Here is a 21,045-nt window from a genome sequence, read left to right on the forward strand (position 1 = left end):
ACTGTACACTGTCATAGTCCAGAAACCTTCATCACTGCAGCTGCTCCTGTTTCTTGAAACCTGAAGCGGGAAAGTGGATCCTGGGACACTACTGCCCCCTATCGCCTGTTGGTCTTCAAAGCAATAATCCCTTCAATTTTGCAAGGCCTGTGGTGTCATTCCCTTTTTACAGATAAGGGAACAGAGGCCAGGAGTGGTGGAAAATCATCAAGGTCACACAGCTATGTGCAAAAGTGGAGTAACAACCCCAGCTCCTCATTCCCAGGTCAGTCCAGTGACCTCAATTGACATGAAATGTGTGAGGTCCTTCTGTGGCCCTGTGGCAGGGCCTGAAGAGGACAGCATACGTAAATCAAGTCTTGTGCCTTCACGAGTGAGGCAGAGTAGAAAATAACTGCAATTCACTAGGACCGAATCTGCATTGTAAACAGAGAGGAAGGGGCTAGTATTTGGCAGAAGGATGTCAAGGAACATTTTAGAGATAAGAGGTGACATTTGGGTTCTGAGGGATGAGTAGGAGCATGCCAGGGTGCAAAGGATGAAAAGACAGCTCCAGCAGCTGGTAAGGGCTAAGGGGCATGGAGAAACAGCAAGACTTTGGGGAACTGGTAGAATTCTAACTCTGGAAAATTTGAACAAGGTAATTTTTTGTGTGTGGTTAAGGTATTACATACATACAGTAAAATAAAATGCAATAGTTGCTGGGTGCGGAGGCTCACGCCTGTAATCCCAGTACTTTGGGAGGCCGAGGCGGGTGGATCATCTGAAGGTCAGGAGTTTGAGACCAGCCTGACCAACATGGTGAAAACCCGTCTCTACTAAAAATACAAAAATTACCTGGGTGTGGTGGCAGGCGCCTGTAATCCCAGCTACTTGAGAGGCTAAGGGAGAAGAATAGCTTGAAACCCGGAGGTGGAGGTTGCAGTGGGTGACAAGAGTGAAAAGCTGTCTCAGAATAAAATAAAATAAAAATGTAAATAAAATAAAAAAAATAATAAAATAAAAATGTAATAGTCTAAATGTAGACATCCACGTATCTACCACCTAGGTAAAGATACTAGAGATTCCTGGCTGGGCGCGGTGGCTCAAGCCTGTAATCCCAGCACTTTGGGAGGCCGAGGCGGGCGGATCACGAGGTCAGGAGATCGAGACCATCCTGGCTACACGGTGAAACCCGTCCTACTAAAATACAAAAATTAGCCGGCGTGTTGGCGGCGCCTGTAATCCCAGCTATTCGGGAGCTGAGGCAGGAGAATGGCGTGAACCCGGGAGCGGAGCTTGCAGTGAGCCGAGATCGCCAGTGCACTCCAGCCTGGGACAGAGAAAGACCTCGTCTCAAAAAAAAAAAAAAAAAAAAAAAAAAAAATATACTAGAGATTCTGGCAACCTGGGAGGATCCCTCGTGCCCCTTTCAGGTCTTTATGAGCCTCCACCGTTCCCCAGTCCCCGGGAAGGAGAGGGGGTGGGAGAAGCAACATGAAACCTAAAAACCAGTGGGGTTCGCGCCTGTAATCCCAGCTATTGGGTTGGCTGAGGCAGAAGGATCACTTGCCCAGGAGTTGGAGGCTGCAGTGAGCTATGATCGCGCCACTGCACTCCGGCCTGGGCGACAGATCAAGACCCCGTTTCTAAGCAAACAAACAAATAAACACCCCTCAAAACCCATGGCTTCAGGCCTGGCGCGGTAGCTTACTTCTGTAATCTCAGCACTTTGGAAGGCCGAGAAGGGCGGATCACTTGAGGTCAGGAGTTCCAGACCAGCCTGGCCAACATGGCGAAACCCCGTCTCTACTAAAAAATAAAAAAAATTGGCCAGGCACGGTGGCTCACACCTGTAATTCCAGCACTTTGGGAGGCCGAGGTGGGCGGATCACGCGGTCAAGAATTCAAGACCAGCCTGACCAACATGGTGAAACCCTGTCTCTACTAAAAATACAAAAGATTAGCCGGGCGTGGTGGCGGGCGCCTGTAATCCCGGCTACTCAGAAGGCTGAGGCAGGAGAATCGCTTGAGCTCAGGAGGCGGAGGCTGCAGTGAGCCGAGATCGCGCCACTGCACTCCTGGGCGACAGAACGAGACTCCGTTTCAACAAACAAACAAACAAACAAAAAACACAAAAATTAACCAAGCGTGGTGGCTCACGCCTGTAATCCCAGCTACCCGGGAGGCTGAGGCACGAGAATTTCTTGAACCCGGGAGACGGAGGTTGCAGTGAGCCGAGATCGCGCCACTGGACTCCAGCCTGGGCGACAGAGCGAGACTCTGACTCAAAAACGAAACAAAAGAAAAAAACCTTAGTTTCAGCCCGCACATCCTCTCAACTTCTATCGCTGCCTGCAAATCTTTCGCCATCTTTTTGGACAATCCTAAGAGGTCATTGCAGAGGCTTCCGGACACTGTCGTTTTCCTCGGAAGTCCGCATGAACTTTAGCTTGGACGAGAAAGGACTTGGGAAAAACTTTTGGTCCTTCGGAGCCGCCGTCCAGGCTCGGGCTGCGCAGAGTCGCTTGTCCCTCGGCGGCTGCCGTGCCTCCTTTACGTGGCAGCTGCGGGAGCCCGCCAATCCACTGCGCCCGCATCAGCCCCCACTGGTGGCGCAGGCGGAAGGGGCGGAGCTTAGGCGGCGGTGGCTGAGAAGGCAGCGGGGCGGCGGCGGCGGCAGCGGCTCTGGAGGCCGCAGTTCGGGTCCTGGCTTCGGCCTCAGCCCCACCATGGTGACGCTTGCTGAACTGCTGGTGCTCTTGGCCGCTCTCCTGGCCACGGTCTCGGGCTATTTCGTTAGCATCGACGCGCATGCTGAGGAGTGCTTCTTTGAGCGGGTCACCTCGGGCACCAAGATGGGCCTCATCTTCGAGGTGGCGGAGGGCGGCTTCCTGGACATCGACGTGGAGGTGCGGGCTAGCTGCCCGCGGCTGAGGCTTGGTCGCGTGGCCGCTCGGGGATTGGTGGCACCTGGGGCCGGTGCGGGGCCTGTGTGGGGAGTGGGCTTGGAAGTCGCTGTCCGAGTCCTGGAGAAGCCCAGGCCACCACCCCCCCGCCCCGGCCACGGCGACCTCCTAACGGCCCCTTTTCCCGCGACTTGCCTGGATTCCGGGATCCCTTGGGGGCTCCTTCGGCATGCGTGGTTGTTTTGGGTTGTCTCCTTGAACAACGGGTTCCTGTTGGAACCTCTCGCCGAGCTTTGTGAATCAGGCGCCGCGTCAGGCCGGGCCCCAAAGGCGCTTCTTAGTCGCGGTTAGCTGGTGGCGGGTCTCGATCCAGTTAGCACCTGCCTTCCTTCGTGTTACGGATTAATGCTGGAACGTGGCACTTAAACTTTTCCAAAAAATAGATTAAAATCGATTGAGGATTAAAAACCTATTGAATGCTAGGCATACTTTCGCGTTGTGTTTATTTTTCATAGAAGCAACCTTAAGGTACTACTCTTACGCCTCCAGCTACCTCGTTTAGTCTCCTCTGCCTAGGAGAGATGGGGAGTTGGGTCATGCGTTTTAGGAGTAAGCAGTGCAGTGAAGTATCAGGAGAAGACGGGAATTTAAGAAACCACCAGTCCCTAAATCTCCACCCATGTTTTGTAAACCAAAAGAATGATGTGTCGCTAGTTTTTATTTTAATTCACCTGCTAGCATGATTAATTGGGTCTAAGGAGTTTCCATTTGACAGTGTACTCAGTAGGGCTGGGTACAAGTTACACAATACAAGTGAAATCCAAAAATAAGGGGATAACGGAAGGGAGAGACTCTTAGACTTAACTAAGAATTTAGCGATCAACTATTCCAGTCTCGAAGTTACGCAGGTGACATGTACTTTGAAAGAGCTACTGACTTGATCACAGCCTAACAGCTGATTTGTAGCAGACTGGGATGAGAGTTTGGCTCTTCTCATTTCCAGGCTAGTCCTTTCCCCTAAGCCTTCAGGCATCTCAGATAAAGCAGAATTCCTTCACTATTTGGCAGTAATCTGGAAAACCTTGAAATTTGATAAAAATTCATTTTGTTTATATTTTAAAAAACCACAAACGTTTATTAATTCTCATGGTTTGTGTGGCCAGGAATTATGGAGAGGCTTAGCTGGGTGGTTCTGGCTTGGAGTATCTCATGAGGTTGCAATCAAGATGTCAACCAGGGATGCAGAAATTCTTCATTTTAAAGAGATTTCTTTTTTCTTGAGTTTCGCTGTCAGTCACAGTTGCATGTTTGTTGGTGATATTAGGCCAGTTAGAGACCACATTTAAGGTGAGCTTTCTGTTTCTGAGGGGTTTAATAAGGATAAATAAGACATAAATGTCAGGACCTAAAGGTGTTTTAGAGAGCCATTAAATCAACCTTTATTTTATAAAGTGGGAGAATTGCAGCCCAAAATGGTTATTATCACTTACCGAAGTGAAGCTAAGTGAAAGTTACATATTCTTGGTGAATTTCTTTTTTTTTTTTGGACGAAGTCTGGCTCGGTCGCCCAGGCTGGAGTGCAGTGGCACGATCTTGACTCACTGCAACCTCTGCCTCCCAGCTTCAAACAATTCTCCTGTCTCAGAAAGCAGCCTCCCGAGTAGCTGGGAATACAGGCGTGCGCCACCATGCCCGGCTAATTTCGTATTTTTAGTAGAGACGGAGTTTTACCATGTTGGCCAGGCTGGTCTTGAACTCCTGATCTCAAGTGATCTGCCTGCCTTGGCCTCTCAAAGTGCTGGGATTACAGGCGTGAGCCACCATGCCCAGCCATATTCTTGGTGAATTTCTTAATGCCGTTAGACATTACTTATAAAATCTATGACTTAATCTTTTGTGACATTTTATGCATTTCTCTCTTGCCTCCAGATTACAGGACCAGATAACAAAGGAATTTACAAAGGAGACAGAGAATCCAGTGGGAAATACACATTTGCTGCTCACATGGATGGAACATACAAATTTTGTTTTAGTAACCGGATGTCCACTATGACTCCAAAAATAGTGATGTTCACCATTGACATTGGGGAGGCTCCAAAAGGACAAGACATGGAAACAGAAGGTGAGATGAACATTCAGAAGATTTATATCACATTCCAAGAGCTAATTTTAGTTCTATACATTTTTACCTGTCTGAGTGGAGTACTTATTTTTTTTAATTTCTTAACCAGAACCTTTTTGTGAAATATGCTTTTTATTTTTTGCAAGTCTCCTAATTAATAAAAAAGTTTCTTGAGGCTAGTGTTTTTTTTTTTTCGTTCTTCTTTTTTCTTTTATTTATTTATTTTGAGATGGAGTCTCGCTCTTTCGCCCAGGCTGGAGTGCAGTAGCGTGATCTTGGCTCACTGCAATCTCCGCCTCCTGGGTTCAAGCGATTCCTCTGCCTCAGCCTCCCAAGTAGCGTCAGGTGTACGCCACCATGCCCAGCTAATTTTTGTATTTTTGGTAGAGACGGGGTTTCGCTGTGTTGGCCAGGGTGGTCTCAAACTCCTGACTTCAGGTGATCCACCGACCTCGGCCTCCTGAAGTGCTGGGATTTTTTTGTTCTTTACATTTGTCTCTTCTAACAGGTTTTCTTAGTCATTTTGTGCTCTTGTGAGCATGTAGGTTCCATGTGTCTTTGGTTATTTTTTCTGTTTATTTGCTAATCCTGGCATATACTTTATTTGCTCATTTGTATACATGACTAGTTTAGCTAAACTTTTTGTTGGTTCTTTTTGTGTTAAGATATCTTAACTTTTCTTTAGGTGGTGGAGATACCTGGGATGGTATGTGGATTGCATTTTGACAGCATCCTTTTTGCATCTTTTTGTTTGCTAATGTCTAATTTCTGCTTTCTTTTTTCTAACCTCAGTTTGTTGGCATGAGAGTGTTTTTTTCTCTTAAAAAACCCCTACAACTAATTGGATTGATTATTTTTTTGGTGGTTTTTTATTTAGTTGACAGGAGGTATAGGTTAGGTTATTTTAAACTAATAGCACTGAAAACACAGTTTCCATTTTAGTAGTAACATTTTTGTTCTTTAAGATGAATGCTAAAGAATAGAAATTCAATGATAAAGGGACAAAAGTCCCAATTAAACATAGCTCATAGCAAATGGTGCCTTTGACTTTGTAGAAAGTCATTTTGTAGACTTCCTAACCTGAAGCTTGGTTGGATATGAAATGCAGTTCTAGGAGCCATATGTTGCTATGAAGACAAGAGTTCTTTTAGCCATATGTTGCAGTTAGATTGTTCATTGCTCAGGTTACCAGTAATAAACCCTGATTGGTTCATGGTGGTTCTGAATAAATTGCTTACCGGGAGCCAGCACATTTGGTGGTGTCTTCTTTGTTTTTTTTTTCCCCCACAGTGCATGCCAGAGTTTTTGAAGCTAGTCATTGTTTCACACATTTCATAGTATACTATTAGCATGGTAACATTTGTCCCAGATATTGAGTATTAGTAGAGTGTTAACATCATAAAGAAGCTGAATTGTTTGGTTAGATTTTGAAATCTATAGAATTTAGAGAGTCCTACTACTTAGTAATTCCTGCGCTCATTTTTCAGGGCCACTTATAGGGTAGGACTTGACTAATTTTCATGGGGAATGAGGAGTTCTGAAAGGCTTTTTTGGTTTATTTTCTGGAGATTGATTCTACTTAAATAGTTTGAAAATGTTGGTTGATGAATGTGAATATTGAACTTCTTAGATAATTTTTTAACATATATCCAAAATTCTTGCTTTTGCTTGTTAATGTCACTGAATGGCAGCTGTCAAATCAAGCCTTCCTCTAAAGCAGTGGTTCTCAAGTGAGGATGCCTACAGGATATTTGGCAATATCTGGAGGCATTTTTTTTTTTTTTTTTTTTTTTGAGATGGAGTCTCGCTCTGTCGCGCCCAGGCTGGAGTGCAGTGGCGCGATCTCGGCTCACTGCACGCTCCGGCTCCCGGGTTCACGCCATTCTTCTGCCTCAGCCTCCCGAGTAGCTGGGACTACAGGCGCCCGCCAACACGCCCAGCTAATTTTTTGTATTTTTAGTAGAGACGGGGTTTCACCATGTTAGCCAGGATGGTCTCGATCTCCTGACCTCGTGATCCGCCTGCCTCGGCCTCCCAAAGTGCTGGGATTACAGGCTTGAGCCACCGCGCCCGGCCTTGGAGGCATTTTTTTATTCAGAAGACTGGGGGTAGGTGCTACAGGCATCTAGGGCTGGAGGCCATGGAGGCTGCTAAATACCCTACAGTGCATCAGACAGTGCCCCACGGCATAGAACAGCATTTGGTCCAAAATGGAGACAATGCCACTGCTGAGAAACCCTGTTCTATCAGTTCCATGTGGTGCATGGGGCTTCCAAAGGGAAATTTCGAGTGAGGGACGGTTTGACATTCCAATTCAGCTGCCTTCAATCGTAGAGGCCCTTGGTTTCTCCTAAGAAACTTGGGGTTGTCTGCGAGAATCTGGAATCCCAGAAGAGACCCAGTCTTGGGCAGGGATGAAGAGATCCCCCTTTCCCAGGAATGTTTCCTGGTGCTGTTTCTCTCCTGCCTGTCTGTTCATTCTCATAACGTGGCACTACCTAGAAGCACATGCTTACTCTTCAGAACAGTGCCTTGTGTGTATTTTTGTTCAAGAGGATGCCTGGTTGAAAACTTGTGCTGCTAAGGGTTTGTCTCTCTACTTACATTGCCTGTTGTTCCCCACTATCGTGAAACCATTACTTTGTCAAAGAAGAATGTTTGAGTTGGTATGGATTTTCCTAAGAGCGTTTTAATGTTTTTCTCTGCTCAGCTTCATAGAGATTAAAAGTCTGTTTTAGTGCTGCTCCTTAATTAATATTAGAGTTACATGACTCTTAGATTTTATTATTTGTAGGATTACATTTTAAAAATACACGTATTTATTTTGTGCTCTTAGTCCCCTCTCCTCAGTGTTTTACTACTTTTCTGTAGTTAATAGTATAGTGAACTTCACATAACAACATTTCATTAGAAGAAATTTCCTGGGGTTGTTTTCCTTTCCTTAGTAAGCATTATATAGTATGTTTCCTACCCTGAAAGAGGTTTCTCTACTGGGAAGGGACTTTTAAAAATGCTTTGAGAATTAAATTGACATGATTCATATCAGTGGTCCAAATTGATGTTTGAACCATTTCAAAAGTAGCTTCTTTTGCAGGCCTTGTCTGAGGATTTTGAAAAGTTATTTTATATTATTTTATATTTTATAAGTATTTTTCAAAAAGAGATTGCTTCAGCCTAGGCAACATAGCGAGACCCTGTCTCTAAAAAATAAAAATAAGGCCGGGCGCGGTGGCTCACGCTTGTAATCCCAGCACTTTGGGAGGCTGAGGCGGGCGGATCACGAGGTCAGGAGATCGAGACCACGGTGAAACCCCGTCTCTACTAAAAATACAAAAAATTAGCCGGGCGTAGTGGCGGGTGCCTGTAGTCCCAGCTACTCGGAGAGGCTGAGGCAGGAGAATGGCGTGAACCCGGGAGGCGGAGCTTGCAGTAAGCCGAGATCGCGCCACTGCACTCCAGCCTGGGTGACAGAGCAAGAAAGACTCTGTCTCAAAAAAAACAAAAATAAAAATAAAAATAAAATGGTAGTCAGGCATAGTGACGCACCCCTGTAGTCCCAGCTACTCAGGAGGCTGAGGCAGGGGATTGCTTGAGCCCAGGAATTTGAGGTTACAGTGAGCTATAATTGCACCACTGTACTTAAGCCTGGGTGATAGAGTGAGATCCTGTCGTGAAAAAAAAAAAAAAAAAAAAAAAGATGGCTGGGTGCAGTGGCTCACGCCTGTAATTCCAGCATTTTGGGAGGCCGAAGCAGGTGGATCACCCGAGGTCAGGAGTTGAGACCAGCCTGACCAACATGGTGAAACCCCGTCTCTACTGAAAATACAAAGATTAGCTGGGTGTGGCAGCGTGTGCCTGTAATCCCAGCTACTCCGGAGGCTGAGGCAGGAGAATCGCTTCAACCTGGGAGGCAGAGGTTGCAGTGAGTTGAGATTGAGCGCCACTGCACTCCAGCCTGAGCAACAGAGCGAGACTCTGTCTCAAAAAAAAAAAAAAAAAAAGACATTGACAAATGTGTTTTGTTTTCAAATCCTTCTGTAGCTCACCAGAACAAGCTAGAAGAAATGATCAATGAGCTAGCAGTGGCGATGACAGCTGTAAAGCACGAACAGGAATACATGGAAGTCCGGGAGAGGATACACAGAGCCAGTAAGTGAATGCCGTCACTTTGCAGCAGTGTCTGATGGTGAAGGTTGTTTTACTCAACGGCTTGCTTGTATTTTCCTCATTTGGAAACTTTGCAAATTTTATGTGAAAGCATTGGCTTTAAAAGTGTACCTACACGAGATACTTTTTGAGCATACACGTGTGTGGAGCTTTGTAGTTTATTATTGGGACATTCATTCTAAACCAGAAAATGCTATTACGATTTAGTACAAGTTTTTAAGAGTTTGGTTTTCTGGCCGGGCGTGGTGGCTCATGCCTGTAATCCCAGCACTTTAGGAGGCTGAGGCAGGCGGATCACCTGAGGTTGGGAGTTTGAGACCAGCCTGGCCGACATGGTGAAACCTCATCTCTACAAAAAATAAAAAATTAGCTGGGTGTGGTGGCGTGCACCTATAGTCCCAGCTACTCGGGAGGCTGAGGCATGAGAATCACTTGAACCCAGGAGGCAGAGGTTGCAGTGAGCTGAGATTGGGCCACTGCACTCCAGCCCGGGCAACAGAGCTAGACTCTGTCTCAGGGGAAAAAAAAAAAAGTTTGGGTTTTTAAAAATATATGGTGAGCTAAGGTGTAAGCTAATTGTTTTCTTAAATCAGAAGGGAAAAATGTTGTAAAATGCGTATTGCATTGGTTTTTAATCACATACCTGAAATTTATGTGCCAGTGGGATTAATACTAGATGCTGAGATTTAACCTTTTTACTAAAATGTAAAGCTTAATATAGTTAGAATAGAAAACACCAAAACATGAGTACAGGCAAGTCACCAGGTGAAGATCAGTTTGGGTCCTCAAGTTTGTAAGTTGGGAACTTGGAATGTATTTTTCTGTGGAAACAGTGATGATTGAAATCTTGTGTTTGGTTGGAAAAGTCTGTTTAGAACTGGATAGAGCATTAAAAACTAGGCTTTTGCATTTAAAATTAAGAGGTACTATATTGACAGACAGACCAATTCCATTGATTAGGTTCAGGGCCACACCATTGTTCAGTGTTTTCATCCTCCAGGTAGTTCTTGGGGAGATGAAAAGAGCAAGGTGGCTGGGGGCAGTGGCTCACGCCTGTAATCCTAGCACTTTGGGAGGCTGAGGTGGGCGGATCACAAGTTCAAGAGATTGAGACCATCCTGGCCAACATGGTGAAATCCCGTCTCTACTAAAACTACAAAAATTAGCTGGGCATGGTGGCACGCGTCTGTAGTCCCTGCTACTCAGGAGGCTGAGGCAGGAGAATTGCTTGAACCCGGGAGGCGGAGGTTGCGGTGAGCTGATATCATGCCATTGCACTCTGGCCTGGTGACAGAGCGAGACTCCATCTCAAAAAAAAAAAGGAAAAAGAGCAAGGCGTAGTGACACATCTCTGTAGTCCCAGCTACTCAGGAGGCTGAGGCAGGGGATTGCTTGGGAGCAAGCTCTTGTCTTAAGGGCAGTGATTTTATGTCAGGAATCTTTGTTCTGAGACTGGAGTAGGAAGTGAAGAGTGACTCAAAGAGATAAGCACAGCTTGAATTTCTTCCAGATGTGGTTTCTGTTTTTCCCACCCTTAAATCTGTTCTTGCTACTTATGGAAACAAATCTTCAGGATCTAGAGCACAGACATCAGCTTGTGTTGGCAGGAAGGTGTGTAAATGTAATAGCCTAGAGAGCTCCCCTCATCTCCACTTGCTTTAGGAGTGGAGTGGTGCATGTTATGGACCAAGGCTTGTTTACAAGTACTCCAGCCTCTTGCCTCACAGTTTTTCTCCTTGCCTCCACTCTTAATCTCACCAACTGGGATCTTCACTTTTTCTCTCTTACCTTGTTGGGACCCATGCGTTGGTTACCTTGTTCCCAGATGGGGAACAGCCCATTCTGGAGTTGGAAGGTCACTGAACTAACTCAGAGGGCAAGTTCCTCTACTTTGCAATTTTAACTGGTTCAGACCAGATGGCTTTCAAGTTATAGAAGTTCTTGGGAACACAGTGGCCAGAGGAGGCACATGTCTTCCAGTCTTTAGGGTGTCCAACCTTGTTCTCTCACCCATGATTTGAGTGGAGATACTCCTGTATTTGTTTCACAAATAGTGAGCTATGTGTTCATATTTAAAAGTGTTAGCAATTTCTAGAATTGAATTAATAGGTATTCAGTTTAAATTTACAAAGCAAATGGTTCCCATCATGTTTTGTTTTTGTGAGTCTTCCTGTAGGACCCACTTCTCAGCAGTGAACATAATGAGACCCTTTCACTACAGTGTTGTAATAATAATGTGTTGCTTCTAGATCAGGCTGATATATGAGTGGCATGGGGACAGTGTCCCAGATCACTATATTCTGATGTTCTTGTGCTTCAATGTGTTCTATTTAAACTTAAAGGTGCATTTTTCTTTGGGAGGCCAAGGCAGTGGATCACCTGAGGTCAGGAGTTTGAGACCAGCCTGGCCAACATGGTGAAACCCGGTCTCCACTAAAAATGCAAAAATTATGCCGAGCTCAGTGGCTCATGCTTGTAATCCCAGCACTTTGGGAGGACGAGGCAGGCGAATCACAAGGTCAGTAGTTCGAGACCAGCCTGGCCAATATGGTGCAACCCCATCTCTACTAAAAATACAAAAATTAGCTAGGCACATGTAATCCCAGCTGCTTGGGAGGCTGAGATCACTTCAACCCAGGAGTTGCCTAGGCTGGTCTTGAACTCGTGGGCTTGAGTGATCCACCTGCCTCTGCCTTTCAAAGTGCTGGGATTACAGGCATGAACCACTGTGCCTGGCCTATTTTCTTGTTATCAGACTCTCTGGTTTTTTTTTTTTTTTTTTTTTTAGATGGAGTCTTGCTCTGTTGCCCAGGCTGGAGTGCAGTGGTGCTATCTCAGCCCACTGCAGTCTCCACCTCCTGGGTTCAAGCGATTCTCCTGCCTCAGCCTCCTGAGTAGCTGAGACTACAGGCGCACGCTACCACCAAATTTTGACGTTGGAAATAATTGCATTTTGGATAACTGTGATTTTGAAACAATTCCTTAATTTTTTTAGAAGTCAGTTTTCTGATTCAGCAAAATGGATAGTAATATATGACGTTTCAATGGTGAGGGAGAAAGATGGTTGGATTGGGTTTTAACCCTAGAATTATGACCTTGGGCAAGTCCTTTTCTTCTCTGCTCCCCATATACAAGCGGAATGGACTTGGCTGTACCCAGTGAATCTTTTAAGTCCAGCTAATTTTTGTATTTTTAGTAGACGGGGTTTCACCATGTTGGCCAGGATGGTTTCGATCTCTTCACCTTGTGATCCACCCGCCTCGGCCTCCCAAAGTGCTGGGATTACAGGCGTGAGCCACCACGCACAGCCCTATTTTCTTTTTCGAGACACAGGGTCTTACTCGGTTGCCCAGCCTGTAGTGCTGTGGTGACAGTATAGCTCACTGCAGCCTCAACCTCCCGGGCTCCAGTGATCCTCCCGCCTCAACCTCCCAAGTAGCTGGAACTACAGGCATGTGCCACTACACCTGGCTAATTTTTTTTTTTTTTTTTTTTTTGTATTGTAGAGACTGAGTTTCTCCATATTGCCCAGGGTTGGGCTCTGACTCCTGAGCTAAAGCAGTCCTCCCGTCTTGGCCTCCCAAAGTCCTGGGATTATAGTGTAATTGTTTTTAATGTTGGCCATTTGCAGAAAAAACACTACATAGAATTTTTTTTTTTTTTTTTTTTTTGAGACGGAGTCTTGCTCTGTTGCCCAGGCAGGAGTGCAGTGGTGCAAACTCGGCTAACTGCAAGCTCCGCCTCCCAGGTTCACGCCATCTCCTGCCTCAGCCTCTCGAGTAGTTGGGACTACAGGTGCCCGCCACCACACCTGGGTAATTTTTTTTATTTTTAGTAGAGACGGGGTTTCACCATGTTAGCCAGGATGGTCTCGATCTCCTGACCTCGTGATCCACCTGCCTCGATCTCACAGAGTGCTGGGATTACAGGCATGAGCCACTGTGCCCGGCCTACATAGTAATTAAAAGCTAAGGCTATAGAATTTGACTGGAGAGTTGGACACAATGGCTTGTGCCTGTAGTCTTAGCTGCTTCAGAGGCTGAGGCAGGAGGATTGTTTGAGGTCAGGAGCTTGAGACCAACCTGGGCAACACGAGACTGTTTTTAAAAGAATAAAATAAATTGGCCAGGCGTGATGGCTCATGCCTATAATCCCAGCACTTTGGGAGGCCGAGGTGGGTGGATCACCTGAGGTCGGGAGTTCGAGACCAGCCTGACTAACATGGAGAAACTGCATCTCTACTAAAAATACAAAATTAGTCGGGTGTGGTGGTACATGCCTGTAAGCCCAGCTACTTGGGAGGCTGAGGCAGGAGAATCGCTTGAACCCAGGAGGTGGAGGTTGCAGTGAGCTGAGATCACGTCATTGCACTCCAGCCTGGGCAACAAGAGTGAAACTCTGTCTCAAAACATAAAAAAAATAAAATAAAATACATTTAAAAATAAAAAGAATTTGGAGCTGGGCGCGGTGGCTCGTGCCTGTAATCCCAGCACTTTGGGAGGCCGAGGCGGACGGATCACGAGGTCAGGAGATCGAGACCATACTGGCTAACGGTGAAACCCTGTCTCTACTAAAAATACAAAAAAATTAGCTGGGCGTCGCGTCGTGCGCCTGTAGTCCCAGCTGCTGGGGAGGCTGAGGCAGGAGAATGGCGTGAACCCGTGAGGCGGAGCGTGCAGTGAGCCGAGATCGTGCCACTGCACTCCAGCCTGGGTGACAGAGCAAGACTCCGTCTCAAAATAAATAAATAAATAAATAAAAATAAAAAGAATTTGGCCAGGCGTGGTGGCTCATGCCTATAATCCCAGCACTTTGGGAGGCCGAGGCAGGCAGATCACCTGAGGTTAGGAGTTCAAGACCAGCCTGGCCAACATGGTGAAGCCCTATCTCTACTAAAAATACAAAAATTAGCCGGGCATGGTGGTGTGCTCCTGTAATCCCAGCTACTCAGGAGTCTGAGAGAGGAGAATCACTTGAACCCAGGAGGCGGAGGTTGCAGTGAGCTGAGATTGCGCCACTGCCCTCCAGCCTGGGTGACAGTGAATGTAAAATTTTTTTTTTCTGACTGAAAAAAAAATACGTAAATAAAAAGAATTTGATCAGAAACTTGAATGTAACAAATTGAGTATAGTAAATATAGAGTAGGTGTGGATTTTACTTTAAGGATCAAATCCTTAGTTTGACAGCAGGACAGATGAGCATAGTTTGTCGTGTATTTGATGGTCTGGTAGTAACTGTCAGTATGGATCCATATAACTGAGTAACCTCTTCCATTGAGAACAATTGCCAAGTACATAGGTGCTCAACAAATATTTGTAACATATTTTGGGAAAAAGACACTCAGACTGCCATATTTTGACGTTGTAAATAATTGCATTTTGGATAACGGTGATTTTGAAATAATTCCTTAATTTTTTTTAGAAGTCAGTTTTCTGATTCAGCAAATTGGATACTAATACAGGACGTTTCAATGGTGAGGGAGAAAGATGGTTGGATTGGGTTTTAACACTAGAATTATGACCTTGGGCAAGTCACCTTTTCTTCTCTGCTCCCCATATACAAGCAGAATGGACTTGGCTGTACCCAGTGAATCTTTAAGATTTCTTTTAAAAATCTTTGCTTCTACTTTGGGAGGCTGAGGCAGAAGGGTCAGTTGAGGCCAGGAGTTCAAGACCAACTTCGGCAACATAGCAAGACTCTTTCTCTACAAAAACAGAAAAAATTAGTCAGATGGGCTGGTGCATACCTGTACTCCCAGCTACTCAGGAGGCTGAGGTGGCAGGATTGCTTGAGTCCAGTTCAAGGTTGCAGTGAACTATGATTGTGTCATGGCATTCCAGCCTGGACAACAGAGCAAACAAAAAAGTCTGCTTTGGAGTATGTTGAGTTGCTTGGAGACAAAAGTATTTAGAGTATAGGTGACCCATAGGTTACAATGACTTCACTTAGAAATTTTCAGCTTTATGATGGTGCAAAAGTGATGTGCATTCAGAAGAAACTGAGCATCAAGTACCTATGCAACCATTCTGTTTTTTACTTTCAGTGCAGTGTTCACTAACTTGATAAATAAAATATAAAATAATAATAAAATGCAGTTTAACTTCTATGAGATATACAACACTTTATTATAAAATAATCTTTGTGTTGTTAGATGCTTTTGCTCAACTGTAGGCTAATGTAAATGTTTTGATCATGTTTTAGGTAGGCTAGGCTAAGCTATGATGTTTGCTAGGTTAGGTGTATTAAATATATTTTTGACTTATGTATTTTCAACATAAGCTGGGTTTATTGGGCTGTAACCCCATCGTTAAGTTGAGGAACATCTATGAGTGGTGTACACAATATTACTTTCACACAGAGTGAAGACTAGAATATTTATGATGCCTATGTTTTTTTGGGGGAGAATTGTTAAATTTTGTTTGTTTGTTTTGTCCTCAACAGTCAACGACAACACAAACAGCAGAGTGGTCCTGTGGTCCTTCTTTGAAGCTCTTGTTCTAGTTGCCATGACATTGGGACAGATCTACTATCTGAAGAGATTTTTTGAAGTCCGGAGGGTTGTTTAAAAAGCCTCTTCCTGATGATCCCAACTCAGAATTCACTGTTTACCAAACACCTTGGTCATAATGTCATTAGTTTCTCCATTTTTATTTTCTGAACTGTACATTCACAACTTATGTTTCTTTGTGATTAATAGATATTGGGGGGAAAACGCCTTTTTAGGAAAATTATAGTGAAAATTTGACAGTTGATTGGCATAACTTCTTGTTTGAATGCTGCCTCCATTATATAGGTCCTTCCAGGAACTCAAACACTGTAAGTGAAATATGGGAGTATAGTTTTTATTATTTCTTCTTTTCCTTTTGTTTTCATAATATAATGCAGTTTGTTCAGGAAATCAGCACAAAGCCTGATAGTACTTTACTAAAATGACTGCATTCTTTGGATTCCCTCAGTCTGTGGTTCAAGTCAGTAAAGATTCATTTTTGTTGAGTCCTTATGAGAAACAGCAGTTTGAATCTTGACGGTTTCTGCCTGTCCTAATGGCAGAGCTCTCTGACTTGGGCATATGCTGCCAGGCTGGGTACTTTCATACTTTGTTTTCTTGTTTTGCTTTAAAACTATGACTCAGCTTACATTTTCCTGCATACATTTTTACAAGTACCTTAGGACTCAATCATCTCCACTTAAATTGATGACACAAGCAGCTAATAACCATTTTTGGGTTTCTGCCTAACCCTCTAATTGTCTGTTAAAGCCAATTCTCTGGGTGTCCCAGTGAGTGGTGGCTTTTTTTCTTTCCACACTGGCACATTCTCCCACTCTTGGCATGTAAGAAATAAGCATTTACACAATTGGAAAAGTCCGGATTTCTGATGCCAAAGGGTTAAAGCCTCTTGGATTTCATTTCAGTGATATACAGCCACTATTTTATTTTTGATCAGTGGCCTTTGGGCCACTGTGTAGGGTACTGAACATCAGTGTCAGCATTAGGGTTTTTGTTTCTTTTGGTTCTTTCTTTTTTGGCACATGTGAATCTTGTTCTGAGTAAAATGAAATTACTTTCTCTTGTTCTCTGATGATGGGTTTAAAATTAAAAGAGCATCTGGTTTTGGTATGGGGATGATCCAGGATTATGTTGTGACTGATACATATTAGTTACTTGTACATTTTTTTTTTGGATCTTTGCAAGGGGAAAACTACAAGTAACGAGTTTTATATAATTAATTTAAATTTGTTACAGGTTTTCACGTTCAGGATAAACCATTTTTCCACCTTGGGTGAGAACACTTGCAACAGTTTATTAATGAGGTGACTTTCACCTTAGGACAACTGTTGCATGCCAAGTTTTTTTTTGCGTGTGAAACACTTCAAAATTGATTTAAAAGATGTAAATTTAAAATTGGTTGTATCTAATATGCCCCAGGTTCGGTAAATAAACAATTCTTTTTAAAAACAGTATTCTGTGTTTTATATATTGACAGCTAATCCACAGTTTTTACACACCAACTTTCTGTTCTTATTTGACATGAGACATGTCCATGTTTTCTGAGTATTTATGCCTATTATGTCTGTTACTTTTTAATACTATAAACTTGAGGATAGTGAATGGTACCAAGGTTTTCTGCATAGGTTTTCCAGTGTGGCTTCTCTGATGGATCAGTGCTAAAATCTCAAGTATTTTTCTGTTTGGGAAAAAAGGGTTGAATTATTTTCACTTGCCCGCGTGGTTTATGAATGTGGGAAATAGCTTTAAAGACAGATTAAATGATTTGCCCAAGGCCACAGATAAGAGAGTGAAAGGTGGAAGCAGAGACTAGATCACCATGTGTAGAAACTGTTCTTCCTCTGTGAGACTAATGGCCTGCTGGTAATAAAAGCAGCTACCATTTATTGAGTACTGTGTAATGTCTCCATCTAGTACTAAGCACTTTACTTGGTCTGTCTTATTCATGCTTCAAAACTGCCATTACCTTGGGTAAAATCATTTTGGAAGTGAAGAGGAAAACAGGCTTGGAAAGGGTCCTAAGGTCAGAAAACTAGTAGGTAGTAGAGCCCAGAAGACACACACAGATATGTAATTTCCCTGTGCCTTTGCTTTCAGAACTGTCTGTGAAGTCCCCCACCTTTTCTTTTTTTGGAGACAGGATCTCACTCTGTTCCCAGGTTGGCTTGATCTCTGCTCACTGAAGCCTCAACTTCCCGGGCTCAAGTGATCCTACCACCTCAGCTCTCCAAGTAGCTGGGACTACATTTTTTGTTTGTTAAAGACAGGGTCTTGCTTTGTTACCTGGACTGGAGTGCAGTGGCACAAACATGGCTCACTGGAGCCTTAACCTCTCAAGTGATCCTCTCATCTGAGCCTGCCAAGTAGCTGGGACCACAGGCATGCACCACCACGCCTAGCTAATTAAAAAATTATTTCTGTAGAGGCAGAGTCTCCTGTATGTTGCCCAGGCTGGCCTCATTCTCCTGGGCTCAAGTGATCCTCCTGCCTCAGCCTCCCAAAGGGTTGGGATTGCAGACATGAGCCACCGTGCCTGGCCGAAGTCCCATTTTATAAAAGTTGTCAAAGGTGTTTTGAGAATGTGATGATCATTTCATTGAAAATGTGGCTTCAGGCTGTTGTCTTTTACTTAATTTGAGATGACTGCAGTCTGCATGAGTTGTATTCCCATTTATTAATCCCACAAATGTTTGAGTGATTGCTGTGTGCTACAGTGATAGTCCCTGGGATAAAGAAGATAGAGAAAAGACCCTGTTAGTGTGGGTTTTACATTTTGGTGGCAGAGATGAACCTGATAAGTTGTGTGTGTGTGTGTGTCGAGAAAGAGATAATGGTAAATGCTAAGAAGGGAACATAAATCAGGGTAGGAGTTTCAGTGATGCAGAAAGGAAGGTAACACTGAGAAGGTGATTTCAAAAGTCCAAGTGGAATGTAAGGGAGTGTAAGGGAAAACTTCCCCTTTGCTCTCAGGTTTCTCTAAAAATTCAACTGAAAAAAGGCAGATTAATAGGAGAAAAGTGATACAAATTTATTCGGTTATGCTTTTACATGACAAAGGAACCTTCAGAATTAAGACCCAAAGTTACAGGGAAAACTATTTTTATGCTTAGGCTCAACAAAATATGCACAGCTGAGTAGAAATAGGACTGGACAAGAAGGGCATGATCTAATGCTCATAGACTGAGTGGGGAAGCCCAACAAGGCCTGTCTGGATTCTTTTCAGCCTCTCTGTGCAGCATTCTTTCCTTCTGGGTAGGGGAAAGAACCCTTCCTGGAATGGGGTCTTACAACCTACAAGCAAAACAAAGGAGGTCAGATAAATTTTTTTTTTTTTTTGGAGACAGTCTATCTCTGTCGCCCAGGCTGGAGTGTGGTGGCGCGATCTTGGCTCACTGCAGCCTCCGCCTCCCGGGTTCACGCCATTCTCCTGCCTCAGCCTCCCAAGTAGCTGGGAATACAGGCGCACACTGCCACATCTGGCTAATTTTTTTTGTATTTTTAGTAGAGACGGGATTTCACTGTCTGGTCTCGAACTCCTGAGCTCAGGCAATCTGCCCGCCTCGGCATCCGAAAGTGCTAGGATTATAGGATTACAGGCGTGAGCCACCGTGTCTAGCCTTTTTTTTTTTTTTTTTTTGAGACTTGAGTCTCTCTCTGTTGCCCAGGCTGGAATGCAGTGGTGCGATCTAGGATCACTGCAGCCTCCACTTCTCAGGTTCAAGCGATGCTCGTAGCTCAGCCTCCGGAGTAGCTGCAGGCACCTGCCACCACACCTGGCTAATTTTTTGTATTTTTAGTAGAGACGGGGTTTCACCACGTTGGCCAGGCTGGTCTCAAACTCCTGACCTTAGATGATCCGCCTGCCTCGGCCTCCCAAAGTGCTGGGATTACAGGCACGAGCCACCGCGCCTAGCCCAGATAATTTTTTTCTTTTTCTTTTTTTGAGATTGAGTCTCACTCTGTCACCCAGGCTGGAGTGCAGTAGCGCAGCCTCCACCTCCCTGGTTCAAGCGATTCTTCTGCCTCAGGCTCCCGAGTAGCTGGGACCACAGGCATGCGCCACCACGCCCGGCTAATTTCTGTATTTTTAGTAGAGACGGGGTTTCACCATATTGGCCAGGCTGGTCTTGAACTCCTGACCTTGCGATCTGCCCGCCTTGGCCTCCCAAAGTGCTGGGATTACAGGCGTGAGCCACCATGCCAGGCCGGTAATTTCTTTATGGCCACTTTTTTCACAGAAAGGTGGAGAAAGAGTAATATTTTTAGGTTTTATGGCTGACTTTGGAGAAAAGGGATTCCCGTTTCTATGCTCCGTCATGGGCAAGAGGGATTCTTGAGTTTCTATGGCTAGCCTCAGAGAATCAGAGATCAGAGAGGGGGCAGAAGGTCAGAGAGAAACTTGCTTCAGAGGCTGCCTCTGGGGCCTTCATTTTGGAGTTTCGTTTTCAGAGCCTCAACAGGAGCAAGCCATGCACATAGGTGGAGGAGATAGGCCCTCATAGAGGGCACACAATGAGTGGTCAATAAAAGTTTGCTGAGTGAAGGCCGGGTGCGGTGGCTCATGCCTGTAATCCCAGCACTTTGGGAGGCCGAGGCGGGCGGATCACGAGGTCAGGAGATCGAGACCATCCTGGTTAACACGGTGAAACCCCATCTCTATTAAAAATACAAAAAATTAGCCGGGCGTGGTGGCGGGCGCCTATAGTCCCAGCTACTCGGGAGGCTGAGGCAGGAGAATGGCGTGAACCCGGGAGCCGGAGCTTGCAGTGAGCCGAGATCGCACCCAGCCTCCAGCCTGGGCAACAGAGCGAGACTCCGTCTCAAAAAGAGAAAAAAAAAAAAACTTGCTGAGTGAAGGTGTGTGGACATGAATGGCCCAGGCCAACAGTGAACAGAGGAATGGGACAGTGTTCTTACTTAGGACTCTTGATCCTAACTTCCGGGAAAGTAAACCAACATTCGGGACGTACCGGCCATCGGACCCCCGCCATCAGCGGCTGCCTGTTTTGCAGGGCTGCTAACCCGGGTCCCTGACACGTTTCTTTGCCCACGGCAGCCAGCCCCGCTGTCCTTCGGCCTGGACGCGGTCCTGTGCTGCCACCTGTCTCCGAGGGGCAGAGAAAGTGGGAGGGCCGGGCCAGACTCCCTCCCGCCAAAACCCCTGCCCGGTGCGGAGAGGCGCCCGGAGCCCAGGGGGCTGTGCGGGGCGGGCATAACTCCTCAGGCCTGCCCCGCCGCCTGCCTCCACCGTCCCGCGGGCGCCTTTCCTCCCTCCCGCAGCGTGGGAGGCTTCGCCGCGCTCCGGAACTCTACTGCTCCAGCGAAGTTCCCGGCCGGCCGCCGGAGCTGCCGGAAGCGGA

General features: G+C 45.3%; 1 protein-coding gene across 1 annotated transcript; it reads left to right on the forward strand.

The window, feature by feature from the left end:
* The first annotated feature begins 2,593 nt into the window (after positions 1–2,593).
* Positions 2,594–17,136, forward strand: TMED2 (transmembrane p24 trafficking protein 2). The gene is made up of 4 exons (XM_030821615.1): positions 2,594–2,891; positions 4,818–5,010; positions 9,052–9,159; positions 15,619–17,136. The coding sequence occupies exons 1-4, from the start codon at positions 2,712–2,714 to the stop codon at positions 15,741–15,743; spliced, it is 606 nt and encodes a 201-aa protein (XP_030677475.1). The 5' UTR covers positions 2,594–2,711; the 3' UTR covers positions 15,744–17,136.
* Positions 17,137–21,045: the final 3,909 nt, after the last annotated feature.

This window comes from Nomascus leucogenys, chromosome 10, assembly GCF_006542625.1.
Source record: "Nomascus leucogenys isolate Asia chromosome 10, Asia_NLE_v1, whole genome shotgun sequence".
NCBI classification, from domain to species: Eukaryota; Metazoa; Chordata; class Mammalia; order Primates; family Hylobatidae; genus Nomascus; species Nomascus leucogenys.

Bases quoted from the DNA above. Each gene is read 5' to 3' on its own strand.
- TMED2 (XM_030821615.1), top strand. From the start codon at position 2,712: ATGGTGACGCTTGCTGAACTGCTGGTGCTCTTGGCCGCTCTCCTGGCC. The intron at 5,011-9,051 runs GTGAGATGAACA...ATCCTTCTGTAG, and splicing joins ACAAGACATGGAAACAGAAG to CTCACCAGAACAAGCTAGAA. The intron at 9,160-15,618 runs GTAAGTGAATGC...TGTCCTCAACAG, and splicing joins GGAGAGGATACACAGAGCCA to TCAACGACAACACAAACAGC.